The sequence below is a fragment of the Notolepis coatsorum genome (genome assembly GCF_963971535.1).
Source record: "Notolepis coatsorum genome assembly, chromosome: 1".
Lineage (NCBI taxonomy): Eukaryota > Metazoa > Chordata > Actinopteri > Aulopiformes > Paralepididae > Notolepis > Notolepis coatsorum.
The window spans coordinates 58,863,366-58,879,240 of NC_140165.1; the positions used below are offsets into that span (position 1 = coordinate 58,863,366).

The following is a 15,875-nucleotide window of genomic DNA, read 5'->3' on the forward strand; positions in this document are numbered from 1 at the left end:
TTACTTAGGTGGCTCCTCCCAGCCGGGTGGAGTCAGGGGCTCCAGCTGCAGCCAGAGGCCCCCTTCAGCACGCAGGACGAGCAGGGGGAGTCTGCGAACACCCCTCGGGGGCGTCTGGAGGTCAGGGTCGACGCCAAGGCTCAGACGGAACCTCAGCAGGGTCATCGCTACGACAACGCGGAGCTCTGCCATGGCGAACTTCTGACCTATGCAGTTTCTATAGAGACAGATGCATAGATAATCAGATTGTCTACAGACAAACATGTACAGGGTACTTCAGTTTTCTAATTAAGCAATAAAACAGGAGACCAATAGAGCAGTACATGAAGAGAAGGATAGAGCGGGACATGAAGAGAAGGATAGAGCGGGACATGAAGAGAAGGATAGAGCGGGACACGAAGAGAAGGATAGAGTGGGACATGAAGAGAAGGATAGAGCGGTACACGAAGAGAAGGATAGAGCGGGACATGAAGAGAAGGATAGATCAGTACATGAAGAGAAGGATAGAGCGGTACACGAAGAGAAGGATAGAGCGGGACATGAAGAGAAGGATAGATCAGTACCTGGGCCCTGAGGAGAAGGGGATGAATGCATGAGAAGAGCGCCCCTGTGTGTTGGCTGGGTCAAATCGCAGGGGGTCATACTCCTAACGAAGGGAGAGTGATAAACATACATTATGAAACATTAACACAGCTTCACCTCCACTGACTTCATCGTGGTCTTCGTCATCCTAGGTGTCAGAGCACAGCATGACACATCTACCATTACATACACAGCACCTGAGAGAGATGCTTTATCGGGAGAAGAGAGGAGAGCAAAGGAGAAGAGGAGAGGAGGAGAAATGAGAGCAAAGGAGAAGAGGTGAGGAAATGAGAAGAGGAGGAGAGAAAACGAGAAGAAAGGAGGAGTGGAGAGGAAAGGAGAAGAGATGAGGAGAGGAGAGAAAAAAAGAGGTTCATCCATATGGCAGGGTATTGGGTATTGAATTGTTCCACAAAAACGAACTACAACAAAGCACAACATCACAGTAGGGATAACACACAATAAACCAGAACACAACACAATAAACCAGAACACAACACAATAAACCAGAACAAAACACAACAAACCAGAACAAATCACAATAGACCAGAACAAAACACAATAAACCAGAACAAAACACAATAAACCAGAACAAAACACAATAAACCAGAACAAAACACAATAAACCAGAACAAAACACAACAAACCAGAACAAAACACAATAAACCAGAACAAAACACAATAAACCAGAACAAAACACAATAAACCAGAACAAAACACAACAAACCAGAACAAAACACAACAAACCAGAACAAAACACAACAAACCAGAACAAAACACAAGAGACCAGAACAGAAGTTTAGAGGTGTAGAGTATAGCTCCTTACATCTGGGTTGCACCAGACGTCAGGGTTGTGGTGTGTTCCATAGATGCTGACCAGGCAGATGGCACCTGAGACAGATTCATAGAAGAAAAACCAAAGCAACAGGAAATAATGTCATCCCAGCATTAATAATTTAATTTCACTAATATCCCCTGTCCTGGGAGTATTTATTCTCACCTGTTGTACAATCCCCTGTCCTGAGAGTATTTATTCTCACCTGTCCTGAGAGTATTTATTCTCACCTGTCCTGAGAGTATTTATTCTCACCGGGCCTGAGAGTATTTATTCTCACCTGTCCTGAGAGTATTTATTCTCACCTGGCCTGAGAGTATCTATTCTCACCTGTTGGTACGGTCCTGTCTCCAGGCAGTCCCATGTCCCGAGTGTATTTTCTGGTGACGGCAGATACAGGAGGGTGGAGCCTGAGTGTCTCTCTGATACACATGGTGGTGAAGGGGAGGCTGGAGAGGTCATCCCTATAGGAAGATACATAATAACAACAACAAGGCATTTGGAATGCTCATTCTTCCTCCATGTTGAAAGAGACGATAGCAGTGGCGGCTCGCCACTAGGGGCGCTCGGGCGCCGCCCCCCCTCAGGCCCTACCCTGGTTATATGAGAGAACAAGAAAAATACGTTTTTTGTTTTATAGCCCTATAAATAATATAAACATGTTTAAAATTAATAATATTTACTCATTTTAAGTATGTTTGTGTTTCCAATGCACAATATAACGTTATTATATAAAAAAAAAAATACTTGTTTTCTTGAACAGGAAGTGACTCACTTTTCTTTTTTTATTATTTTTCTGTATTTCTCGGCCCGGGCTAGACGCGATAGCGCTCTGAGTGCGCGTCATGGTTTGATCGCTGTATCCGTCGCAGCCAATCAGTGCGTAACGCGTTGTGCGTTGAAATATGACTATTATGTTGGAATCCGGGCGCGATTTGAAGCGGTCTAGCCAGTAGCGTCAAGAATTTCTGTAGCCGCATTTCGCGGAGACGCTCTCTGATTGGCCGACGCCAGTATTTTTTTCCGTAGCAGAATTTCACAGAGACGATCTCTGATTGGCCGAATCCAATTTCTAATGTTCCAATTCTAGCTTATTCCTAGGTTGGTCCGTTGGTGGTAGAGATAGTTGTGTTGTTGTGAGATGCAGCTGTTTGTCTTAGAGTGTGCCGTGACTGCAAGTTATTTAGACTGTTAAGCTTAGGCACTCTTTCAAAGTTGGTTAAGGTTAGAGTTTGTCTTAGAGCATGGCGATAGAACGCCAGGTAGTTTGCAGTCTGTTCGACGCGGAAATGGACAAAGGAATGAAGTACTTGTGTTGTGTGGTGCTAACTGCTAATAAGCTAACAAGCTATATGGCGGATGCAGTCTGGACACAGTGGACAGTGGTCTGGAATACATCAACAGTGGATTATACACTTTATCAAGGCAAGCCCTCCTGCCCTGGACGTGTCAACTAAACAGTGAGTCTCTCTCTCTCTCTCTCTCTCTCTCTCTCTCTCTCTCTCTCTCTCTCTCTCTCTCTCTCTCTCTCTCTCTCTCTCTCTCTCTCTCTCTCTCTCTCTCTCTCTCTCTCTCTCTCTCTCTCTCTCTCTCTCTCTTCTTTTGGATTGAAAATACGTGGATTATGGCTTGTTCAATATCGTCTATGTTTGAATGAATGAATGAATGAAAACTTTATTAACAGATTGCAGAATGGGTACAAATTCAGTACGGCTCAATACACACAATTGTTAAGGGGATGCAGACCAGAGAAAGACGTTTGTCTTGTTTACATCAGGGTCCCAGATTTTCGATTCATATCGATAGTTTAATAGCTAGCCTTGGCTCGTTTAACAATATGCAAAATATGTGTACAGCCCTGTACTCATACTGAAGTTATTCTTGGTATATAATAGGTCTGATTGTGTAACGAATCGATTCCACGTCGCACTGTGTGTGAGAGAGAGAAGGAGAGAGGGAGAGATCTGCGTGTGTTTGGAGACGGAGCGAGTTTTGTTTCTAACTTTTCTATTTATATATTGTGTTTCAAGTTGTGAATTAGACTATACTTTATTTGACTGGTTGTGTGTTGTTGTAGTAACAGTTGAGCGACTCGTTCATAAGAGCCGATTCATTGCCGTGAGCGTGAGTCGAATCGCTCACGTCTTGCCATGAGTCGGTTGCGTGGTACTGTACATGTTTGCAAAATGTTTTGGTATAGCGCCCCTAGTGGAGAGAGAACCAGCAGCCGCTACTGGACGATACTATGCTTTCCCAGTGATTACCTGCTCCACCACTGCATATATATTTGACATTTTCTTTTGAAAGTGGTTACCAATGGTGCAGGCAGCCATGTATGTGTGTGCAAGAAACACATACAGACAGGTGACATATTAAACAGCCTCTATGACATATACAGACAGATGACTTATTAAACAGCCTCTACTGAACATATACAGACAGACGACATTAAACAGCCTCTATGACATATACAGACAGATGACATATTAAACAGCCTCTACTAATATATACAGACAGATGACATATTAAACAGCCTCTACTAACATATACAGACAGATGACATATTAAACAGCCTCTACTAATATATACAGACAGATGACTTATTAAATAGCCTCTACTAACATATACAGATAGATGACATATTAAACAGCCTCTACTAATATATACAGACAGATGACTTATTAAACAGCCTCTACTAATACAGACAGATGACTTATTAAACAGCCTCTACTAATACAGACAGATGACTTATTAAACAGCCTCTACTAATATATACAGACTAGGGATGCTCGATATTGGCTTTTTTACCGATACCGATATACCGATATTGTCCAACTCTTAATTTCCGATACCGATATCAACCGATACCGATATATGCAGGGTTTCCCCCCCAAAAAACGGAATAATTTCAGGGAATTAACATTACATATCTCTTGTTGTGGAATTAACACAACATTATGCATACTTTTGACAATAAATAAAATCAGAATTTGTTCTTACTTGCTTGCCTGGGTAAATAAAGGTTATAGAAATGTAAAAAAAAATCAGAGCAGAGCTAGAGGTGTGGCAATTTTAATTCACAAATCAATAAATTTTATTTGCTCAGATGTTCTCTCTGACCCAAATGGTAGATTTGTGCTGGTTACTTTGTTATTCCCCCCCCCCCCCTATCTATGTAAAGCGACCTTGGGTCTCTTGAAAGGCGCTATATAAAATGAAGCTATTATTATTATTGTTATTATTATTATCATCACATCTGTGCGGGAGCTCACAAATAGACTGTTAGTCTCAGTGAAGTTTCAACGGAGGTCATCTATTCTAACCAACAAATTGAAGTAGAAAGCATTTCGTGACCAATCTTATTTGGAAACATGACACACAAAATAATTTGCTTTTTATTTGAAACAATATCTAATCGCGTTTGGAGGTTGGTGTTTTGCGTCTGCCCCCCCGTGCCAAACAAGCAGGCCAACCGAACCGCAACAATGGCCTGAGGAGATTCTCAGGAAAATGGGACCAGACCCTGATCCCAGGAACAAAGGAACCAGACGGCGTGGGAAGAGAGCTGGGATCCGTAACAGGCTGAGATCCAGACGCCACCGAACGCCATTACCCAGTATATTGCTAGCCAATGTACAATCAATTGACAATAAACTGGACGATATCCGAGCAAGGATTCAATACCAAAGAGACGTCAGAGACTGCAACGTTCTCTGCTTCACCGAGACGTGGCTGGCGCCGGACGTCCCAGACCACGCTATCCAACCGGCCGAACACTTCTTTATCCACCGCAAGGATCGTACAGCAGAGTCCGGCAAACAACGTGGAGGAGGTATCGCCTTCATGTTTAACAACAATTGGAGCGATCCAACTAACGTGAAGGAATTATCCAACCACTGCTGCCCAGACCTGGAATATATAACCATCAAGTGTCGTCCTTTCTTCCTCCCGAGGGAGTTAACGGCGATCATCCTCGTAGGAGTGTATATTCCACCGCAAGCCAGTAACAACGTCGCGCTCTCCAGACTCCACGACGAGGTAAATAGAATACAAGCGGCGAACGTTAACGCCGCCATTTTAGTGCTGGGTGATTTCAATAGCGCCAATCTGAGAAAGGTATTACCTGACTTCTATCAGCATGTGACTTGCAACACCAGAGGCGGTAACATCCTAGATCACTGTTACACGCAATTTAAAGGTGGCTACAAGGCTCATTCTGATAGTGGCTTTGGTAAATCAGATCACGAGTCCATTTTTCTTTCACCAAAGTACAAACAGAGAATCAAAAGTACTCCTGTAGTCTCGCGAGAGGTGCAGAAATGGGATTTGACGTCAGAGGAGATGCTACAGGCTGCGTTTGACTGCACAGACTGGAACGTGTTCCGCGACACAGATAACATTAATGTCTACACGGAGACAGTGCTGGACTATGTTTGTACTTTGGTGGAAGAAACAATCCCCACTACCAAAATGAGAGTTTACCCAAATCAAAAACCCTGGGTAGACAAATCCGTCCGTGAAGCTCTGAGAGAGCGCACCAAAGCATACAACGACGGCCTAGTGGCAGGCAACATGAATGACCACAAGGTGGCGTGATACAACGTAAGGAGGACAGTGACAGAGGCCAAACGGCGCTACAGGGATAAAATTGAACTCCAGTTTGAACAAGCTGACTCTAGAGCTATGTGGCAGGGGCTCAAAACGATGACAGACTACAAAGGCGCCTCCCTCAAACTGAACAGTGACATCTCCTTAGCAAATGACCTCAATACCTTCTATGCGAGGTTTGATGCTGGTAATAACAACACCAGCCCACAAGCCACAGCAATGGGGGGGGGGGGTCGGCTGCTGATGGAGACGCAGTGTTCAGGGTAACAGAGCATGAGGTGAGGCGGACCTTTAAAAAAGTGAATATCAGGAAGGCAGCAGGTCCGGACGGCATCCCCGGCCGCGTCCTAAAAGTCTGTGCCGACCAACTGGCCCCAGTATTCACTGACATATTTAACCTGTCCTTAGAACAGGCTGTCATCCCCACCTGCCTGAAGAAGTCCACTATTATCCCTGTACCCAAAAAATCCAAGCCTGCTTGCCTCAACGACTACCGCCCTGTAGCTCTCACCTCCATAGCATGAAGTGCTTTGAGAAGCTAGTAAAGGGCTACATCTGCTCCTCCCTCCCCATCAACATGGACCCCCTGCAATTTGCATACCGCCCCAACAGGTCCACGGAGGACGCCATAGCCCATGTGCTGCACACAGCAGCATCACACCTGGACAAGAGGCAGGGGAACTATGTGAGAATGCTATTCATCGACTACAGCTCGGCATTCAATACCATAGTCCCCTCCATACTCATAGCCAAGCTCAGGGACCTGGGCTTGAACTATGACCTCTGCCAGTGGGTCTTGGACTTCCTGACTGGCAGACCCCAGGTGGTGAGAGCAGGCAACTGCACCTCCTCATCCATCACCCTCAACATAGGGGCCCCCCAGGGCTGTGTTCTGAGTCCCCTCCTCTACTCCCTGTACACACACGACTGTGTGGCTCAGCGGAGTAGCAATACAATCATCAAATTTGCTGACGACACAGTGGTGGTGGGCCTGATCTCTGCCAACGACGAGAGGGCCTACCTGGAAGAGGTCAAGGTCCTGGCGGGATGGTGCCAGGAAAACAGCCTCTCCCTGAACGTCAGCAAAACAAAGGAGATGATTGTGGACTTCAGGAGGTCGGGGGTCAAGGACTACAGCCCCCTCAGCATCGACGGGGCACCGGTTGAGAGAGTCAACAGCTTTAAGTATCTCGGAGCCTACATATCCGAGGACTTGACATGGACCACACACATTGACAGTGTTGTGAAGAAGGCACAACAACGCCTCTACTTCCTCAGGCGCCTAAGGAAGTTCCAAGTCAGCCAGAAGATCCTTAAGAACTTCTACTCATGTACAATAGAGAGCATCTTGACTGGCAACATCACCTCCTGGTTTGGGAATAGCACTGCACAAGACCGAAGCAGACTACAAAGAGTGACACTTTCAGCCGAACGCACAATTGGAGGGGGGCTCCCCACCCTCCAGAACATTTACAACAAGCGTTGCAAGGGCAAGGCTAAGAGAATCATTAAAGACTCCAGTCACCCGAACAACTGCCTCTTTGAACTGCTGCGGTCAGGCAAGCGATACCGGAGTCTCAAGGCGAGCACAGAAAGACTCAGAAGAAGCTTCTATCCCCAGGCCATCAGGCTGCTAAACGAACAATGAACACTACACAACAACAACCACCAAACGCACATAGCACACACATCCACACGCACACACTCACTTTAAACAAACACACTGTAGCACCCACTCCACACACTTTATAGCACACACCCACTTTAAACAAACACACTGTAGCACCCACTCCCCACACTTTATATTTATTGATGAAGGATTGCACTACAACTCGTACACCTTACTGTAAATTGTACCTAAATTGTACCTCATCCCATTTCTGCTTTGCACTATATAGTACTGTACATTAGTACACTGCATAGTATTGTATATTATATGGTAACTCAGAACATTGTACATATGTCTATACCGAACACTGTGACCTCATTTTCTTCTTCTAAATTACATGCTATACTATGTTATTTGATACTATCTTGTCTAGCACGGAGCGTAACAGTAAGAAGCATTTTGTATGAAAGTATTCTGTACTTCTGTATGACAACTATTAAAGAAACTTGAAACTTGAAACAACCTCTTGTTCGCGTGTGAGCCCGTTATAATTACACTACTGTCGCTATTTTACAATGAACTATAATGAATTACGGGTCATACAGAAGTTGAACACTAATGCACGGAAGCTTATTTCCGCCTTGAAACTAATGCAGAACTGAGGAGTGCTTATGCGTAGTAACGATATTCTACCACTGGGCGTCAGCTAAGTGTGCTCTGACCTGTGCGTAGACGTAAGCACGGAGTCAAGTTCAAGTTGAAATTGATGAATCCCACTCTTTGCTTAGAAATGATCGTACGCACAGGGTAAGCACAAATCTGTGCGTAGAACACGTTGATGAATGAGGGCCCTGGTCTTGCTTGAAAAAGAGATCTTTGATCTCAAGTGACTACCTGGTAAAATAAAGGTAAAAAAAAATATATATATATATATATATCTACGGCCCTAACTGGGATAATAGCAAATGTTTTAGATATGTGTTCTCTTCGATACCTGACCTCTCCACACATTATCTAATATCTAATATTAGGAGGCGACTTCAATTATTGGCTTAATCCATCATTGGATCGCTCATCTACCAGAAATGCAGTACTTTCAAGCTCTGCTAAAACCATTCAATCTTTTATGGAAGAGTTTTCACTTTCAGATCCTTGGCGTTTTCACAACCCATTTAGCAGAGCATACTCATTCTTCTCTCATGTTCATCACACCTTCACTCGTATTGATTATTTCTTGATCGACAATCGGCTCATCTCATCAGTACTATCTTGCTCATATGATACTATTGTCATATCGGACCACTCTCCAGTTCTAATGGAGCTGCAAATTAGGGGATGTGATAACACCCGACCACCCTGGCGACTGAATACTAGTTTGTTGTCGAACGAAGATTCTGTTACTTTTATTTCCAAGCAGATTTTTTTTGGATATCAATAAGACGCATGGGATCTCAGCTTCCTTACTATGGGAGACACTGAAGGCATACTTAAGGGGGGAAATTATTTCTTACTGCACTTATGAGACTAGAGTCAGAAGGAAGAAATTAGAAAATTTAACCAAACAGATCACTCAGATTTATGTTTATGTTTATTTAGGATCCCCATTAGCTTTTGCACTAGGCAAAAGCTATTCTTCGATTGACAACGTTTACTCTATCGCTCCATCACCTGATTTATATAAGGAACGCCTATTGTTACAAGCAGAATTCGATACTCTGACTACCACCCATACCGAAAAATTACTATTCAAATCCAGATACAATTACTATGAACACGGAGATAAGGCGAATAAACTATTAGCTCATCAATTAAGACAGGCATCAGCTTCGCATCAAATACCACAAATCCAAACTCCAACAGGTAGAACTACAGATCCCAAAGAAATTAATTAACAATTTAAAAACTTCTACTCATCTCTCTATGCTGCAGAACAACCCACTGACCCGTTTGCCTTTAGCAACTTTTTTGACTCTCTTGATATTCCTAAAGTTGACTCTGACTCAGCGGTGAAACTGGATGAGCCTATCACAATAGAGGAGATTGAAGAGGCTGCTCACAACATGCAGGCAGGTAAATGCCCAGGCCCCGATGGTTACCCAATCGAATCCTATAGGAAGTTTTTTGGCAAATTGGTGCCACTTCTTATTGATATGTACAATGAATCCTTCTGCTCTTTTAAATTGCCCCATACACTTACTCAGGCCACAATTTCCTTAATCTTGAAGAAGAACAGAGACCCTCTCCTATGTGGGAGCTACCGTCCTATAAGTTTGCTATCCGTGGATTTAAAGCTTCTTTCCAAACTACTATCTATGCGTTTAGAATCGGTACTACCCTCTATTATTTCCCCAGATCAGACTGGATTCATAAAAAAACTGTACTCTTCTTTTAACACTAGACAGCTTCTTAATGTAAGCTGTGATCTCACTAGATGCCGAGAAGGCTTTTGACCGGGTGGAGTGGAGCTACCTATTCTACACCATGGAGAGATTTGGCTTGGGTAAAACATTTATCACCTGGGTGAAACTGCTTTATACCTCCCCTATAGCCTCAGTCAGAACCAACAACACACATTCTGAATATTTCCCTCTCTTTCGCTCTACTCGGCAAGGCTGCAATTTGAGTCCCTTATTATTTAATATCGCAATAGAACCATTGGCCATTGCTCTCAGATCAAATCCTAACATAACTGGTATTCATAGGTTTGGCATGGAACAGAAGACTTCACTTTATGCGGATGATATGTATCGAATCTCTCTGTCTCTATTCCAGCTGCCCTTGACGTTTTCAGTTCATTCTGTGAAATATCAGGATATAAACTAAACTTATATAAAAGTGAGCTATTCCCTCTGAATGCTGAAGGTCGAAATTACCCCTTACATACTTTGCCCTTAAAAATTTCCCCACTTGGCTTCACATATCTTGGCATTCGTTTCACAGACAAATTTAAGGATTTATTTAAATTTAACTTCTCCCCTTTGTTAAGCAAACTGCATAAAGACTTTGAAAGATGGTCGCTATTACCCCTGTCCTTAACGGCACAAGTCAACTCAGTTAAAATGAACTCCCTGCCAAAATTCTCATACCTTTTTCAATGTTTACCCATCTTTCTCACACAAGCATTTTTCCAGAAAATGTACAGTTTGGTGTCGCAGTTCATCTGGAATAGGAGAGTCCCTAGGCTCGGTAAAGCCCTCCTACAAAGACCAAAACCTCTGGGAGGGATGGCTCTGCCCAATTTTAAATTCTATTATTGGGCAGCCAACTTTAGAGCACTACAACATTGGGCAAGGTTTGAAGACACACCTTCATCCCCTGTATGATTGCTTTTGGAATCCTCTTCTTCCAGCCCTGCCTCACTGGCTGCTCTTGCTCACGCACCTCTACTTTTTCCCACCTCTCCCTACTCTAAAAATATTATTGTCAAATCTACACTCAGGATATGGAATCAGTTCAGACGACATTTTGGTTTACAATCTTTTTCTTTACTAGCTCCAATTACAGCTAACCCTGTCCCCCCCCCCCCCCCCCCTCTGTGATGGATAGAGCTTTTCTCTCCTGGTCCCCTCTTGGTATTAGAACGTTCAGTGATTTATATATAGAAAACATTTTTGCATCATTTGAACAACTGTCTGACAAGTTTTCTCTTTCGAGGTCACATTTCTTCAGATACTTGCAAGTCTGCAGTTTTGTACGTAATATCAACCCACAGTTCCCCAAACTCCCAGAAGCCACTCCTATTGACACTTTACTAAAGCCTACACTGGTCACAAAGGGTATTATATCTGTCCTGTATGGCTTGATTTCCTCACTGCGTCCTACCTCATTAGAAAAGATCAGGAGGAGATGGGAGGAGGACCTGGGTGAGGACATCACAGAAGACCTGTGGGAGGATATTCTACACCGGGTCCACTCCTTTTCAATTTGTGCCAGGCACGGACTGATCCAATGTAAAATTGTTCACCGTTCACACTTTACTAAAGTCAGGCTAGCCAAGATCTATGGCAACATTGATCCCACCTGTGACAGATGTCACCGTGCCCCTGCTACACATAGTCACATGTTTTGGTCCTGCCCTTCCCTACATAACTTTTGGTCTGAAATATTTGAAACTATCTCAAATAGTATTGAGATCCCAATCAGCCCGACTGCCATAACTGCTTGCTTTGGTGTCTCTATCTCCCCTACTACCCTGTCTCTGCCACGATATAAAGCTGACCTGGTGGCATTTGTTACTCTCCTGGCTAGACGTCTCATTTTACTGCATTGGAAGTCACCCACTCCTCCATCTCACTCTATGTGGCTCAGGGATATTTTGCACTTCCTTAAGATGGAGAAAATAAGGTGTGTCATAAGGGGTTCTACAGCTAGATTTTATAAAACATGGGGTTGTTTCTTTACTTATGTTGGGGAACAAGGTTCAATCGACCCCCCCATAAATAATGCTCACTCCTAGCCTAGCACTGTCCAGTCGATTGACCTATCTACATGTGCAAATGTAACCTGATGTCTACCTTCTCACTTAAAAAAAAGAAAAAAATTTGTTCCATTCCTCTATTTCTGCTGTACAGTCCTTGTCCTGAGTGTACATATCTGTTTAATTGACTGTATGTCCGAAACAATATCTATATTTATTTTGTGGTGTACTCGCTTTAGTCTATATATTCAACAAACCTATACTTTGACTACTTATACGTAGCTTTGTGCAATACCGTAATTCCTCTAATAGTAACCCCGGCTTGTATTTGTTTCAACTGTAGCGGATACCAGGCTTGTATTAGGAGGAGGCATGTATAAGAGAGAGGCCTATATTTCTAATTTTCAAACCGATCATAATGAATAAATCAACATTTTGTGTCAGTTTGAACCCAGTAAAATGTACTGGGTTCATTTATTGAAACCAAGTACTGTATGAAATACGGTAGTAAACAGTGCAATTACAGGTGGTCAAAAAAAGTTAAATAAAGTAAAATAGTGCAATCACAATACTGGTATAATAATAATAATAATAATAATAATAATAATAATAATAATAATAATAATAATAATAATAATAATAATAATAATAATAATAATAATAATAATAATAATAATAATAATAATAATAATAATAATAATAATAATAATAATAATAATAATAATAATAATAATAATAATAATAATAATAATAATAATAACTTCGTTTTATACAATTCTGAGGTAGGCTTACTCTCTTGGTAAACATTAACACCATACCATTATATGGTATTTACTGCACAGCCAGGCCAGCATATAACAACAATAACAAAATATACCCGGCTTGTATTAGGAGGCCGGCTTATAATTGCTTAGCTCAACAGTGCACCCGGTCATTAATAGAGACCCGGTTTTTAATTGAATACCGGTTACTATTAGAGGAATTACGGTATGTATATTATTTACATTCAACAGACCTATATTTTGTCTATTTATACATAGCTTTGTGCAATAAGTATATTGTTTATCCAACAGACCTATATTTTGACTAATTATATGTAGCTTTGTGCAAATATGTATATTGTCTACATTCAACATGTGAGGTTTTGTCCGCTGCCCACCCACTCGCTCCGTTCCTTTAAGGTATTTTGTTAATTAATTGCATTCCGCGCCTCACGCTCCTATCCTGTAAGATGCCGTTTGATTGGTGCTCTCCCAACCACACGCTCCTGGAGCAATGATCAATTTCATCCCGCAGCTGTCACAGCTTGTCATTAAGCGCCCCGTGGCTTTAAATACCTTGATCTCCCTAATACCGATGTTGGATCGTTTTGAACATTCCCTGCATTTGCCTGTTCCTTCCCGTCGCTGTTCCCTGTTCTGTTGCTTCCCAGGACTCTCGAGAAGTATTCCTGTTGGAGAACCTGCTTCCCCGTACGAAGGGGCCGCCTCGTTTATCTGCCCGCTTTACGCGTTGCGCTCTGGTGAGTTTTTGGAAACAGTCTTTTGGACAGTAGCGGCCGCTGGCGCTGGTGCCTTGTGGGTCGCAGTTCACGTTAATAGGTCGAGTTGAAAATGTAATGCTCTGAGATGCTCTGGAGCAATCTCTCTCTGTCTCTCGGATCAATCAAATCAAATAATTAACACATGTATGTTGTCATTTTAAACAACTCACCATTCATTCATTATGCATCAGCAGCAGCTAAATTAATGTTATAGTTCACAACACAGCAGCGCGTTTTGAATCGCTAGCCTATTAATTATCGTCTCAGCAAGCACAGTCAATACTTTTTTCCGTAGCCGCATTTCACGGAGACAGCTGTGTATAGCGAGAGAGAGAGAGCGAGAGAGAGAGAGAGAGAGAGAGAGAGAGAGAGAGAGAGAGAGAGAGACTCACTGTTTAGTTGAAACGTTCAGGGCAGGAGAGCTTGATAAACGTGTATAATCCACTGTTGATGTATTCCAGACCACTGTCCACTGTCTCCAGACTGCATCCGCCATATAGCTTGTTAGCCAAGTGTTAGCACAACACAAGTGTGTTAGCACAACACAAGTACATTTCTTTGTCCATTTTTCCGCGTCGAACAGACTGCAAACTACCTGGCGTTCTATCGCCATGCTCTAAGACAAACTCTAACCTTAACCAACTTTGAAAGAGTGCCTAAGCTTAACCGTCTAAAGAACTTGCAGTCACGGCACGCTCTGCTGCCTGCATCTCACAACAACACAACAACACAACTATCTCTCACCAACGGACCAACCTAGGAATAAGCTAGAATTGGAACATTAGAAATTGGATTCGGCCAATCAGAGATCGTCTCTGTGAAATTCTGCTACGGAAAAAAATACTGGCATCGGCCAATCAGAGAGCGTCTCCGCGAAATGCGGCTACAGAAATTCTTGACGCTACTGGCTAGACCGCTTCAAATCGCGCCCGGATTCCAACATAATAGTCATATTTCAACGCACAACGCGTTATGCACTGATTGGCTGTGACGGATACAGCGATCAAACTGTGACGCGCACTCAGAGCGCTATCGCGTCTAGCCCGGGCCGAGAAATACGAAAAAATAAAAAAAACGTCACTTCCTGCTCAGGAAAACGAGTGTTTTTTTTATTTTAGATAATAACGTTATATTGTGCATTGGAAATACAAACATACTTAAAATGAGTAAATATTATTCATTTTAAACATGTTTATATTATTTATAGGGCTATAAAACTAAAAACTAAAAAGTTTTATTTTCTTCTTCTCTGATTAAACAGCAGGTGGGGCGGCGCCCGTGCGCCCCTAGTGGCAGAGCCGCCACTGCTTTTGGATCAATCGTTTTTGTGTGTTTTTAAAGCACCGAAGAGATCCTGTTTTTGTTCATACTGTTCTCACCTTTTTTGTTATTGGATTTACTCGTTTGGATAACCGTATTGTTTTACTCTGGACACTGCTCACTGTGTGTTTCACACCGAAGATCTAGTCACTTGGATTTATTTTGTTTGGACCATTCACCTCACCAATCACCTCTCTGTGTCAATTGTGCGCTGAGCTAACTCGGATCTCTCTCTCCTCCTTCATCTGGAGTATATGCTGGGAGGATCTGCAGAGAGGCTCTGATGTCACGGACAAATTCCACACCATTCACCTTCTGGGAGAAGCTGCAGAGCCGCAAACATTCCTCACATGCCTGTTTCCCAGTTTGTTCTGTTCACCACCTAATTCATTCTTGTGACTCAGTAAATAAACACGCCCTTGTTTTTGGCTAACTCTGAACAACTCTCTCTGTGCCGTTTGCGTTTGGGGTCGGTTTCAAACCATAACATCCAACCATGACGACCCCAGCCGACACAGAGAGAGTCAGAACAGCATTGGCAGTCCAGATAGAATTAACCAAGGAACACAGTCAACAGCTAGACAGGGCTGCGGCTGCTGTACAGGAACTCCAAGAGCAGGTCCTGCCTATTCAGGGGTCCCTGGGCGCTCTGGCTAGCCAGCAGTCAAGTATTCTCCTCCACTTACACACGCTGAGTGACACCGGTAACACCTTGCTTGTAACCCCACTTCCTTCAGGAGCCCAGGCCGGAGCATCACCCGCAGCCCTGGCAGGCCCCGCGCCTCCCGATCCCGCACCTCGGGAGCCCCGTCTCTCCGAACCACGGCTGTTCGACGGTAACTTCGAGGATTGTGCCACATTCATCATGCAATGTGAGTTGGTTTTTCGACATCAACCCAGTTGTTTCACTTCAAGGGGAGCCCAAGTGGCCTACATGACTAACTTGCTCTCAGGCCGGGCA

The 15,875-nt window shown here is 43.3% G+C and overlaps 1 protein-coding gene across 1 annotated transcript in view; it reads right to left on the reverse strand.

Moving 5' to 3' along the window:
* Positions 1-15,875, reverse strand: part of cyp4f3 (cytochrome P450, family 4, subfamily F, polypeptide 3) — a gene marked incomplete at both ends in the record, with an annotated part of 92,395 nt that continues 76,520 nt past the window's right edge. The window contains 4 exons of the mRNA XM_084321615.1: positions 1-217; positions 564-646; positions 1,409-1,473; positions 1,748-1,881. Coding sequence (XP_084177741.1) covers positions 1-217; positions 564-646; positions 1,409-1,473; positions 1,748-1,881 — 499 coding nt within the window. The remainder of the gene's footprint in view (positions 218-563; positions 647-1,408; positions 1,474-1,747; positions 1,882-15,875) is intronic.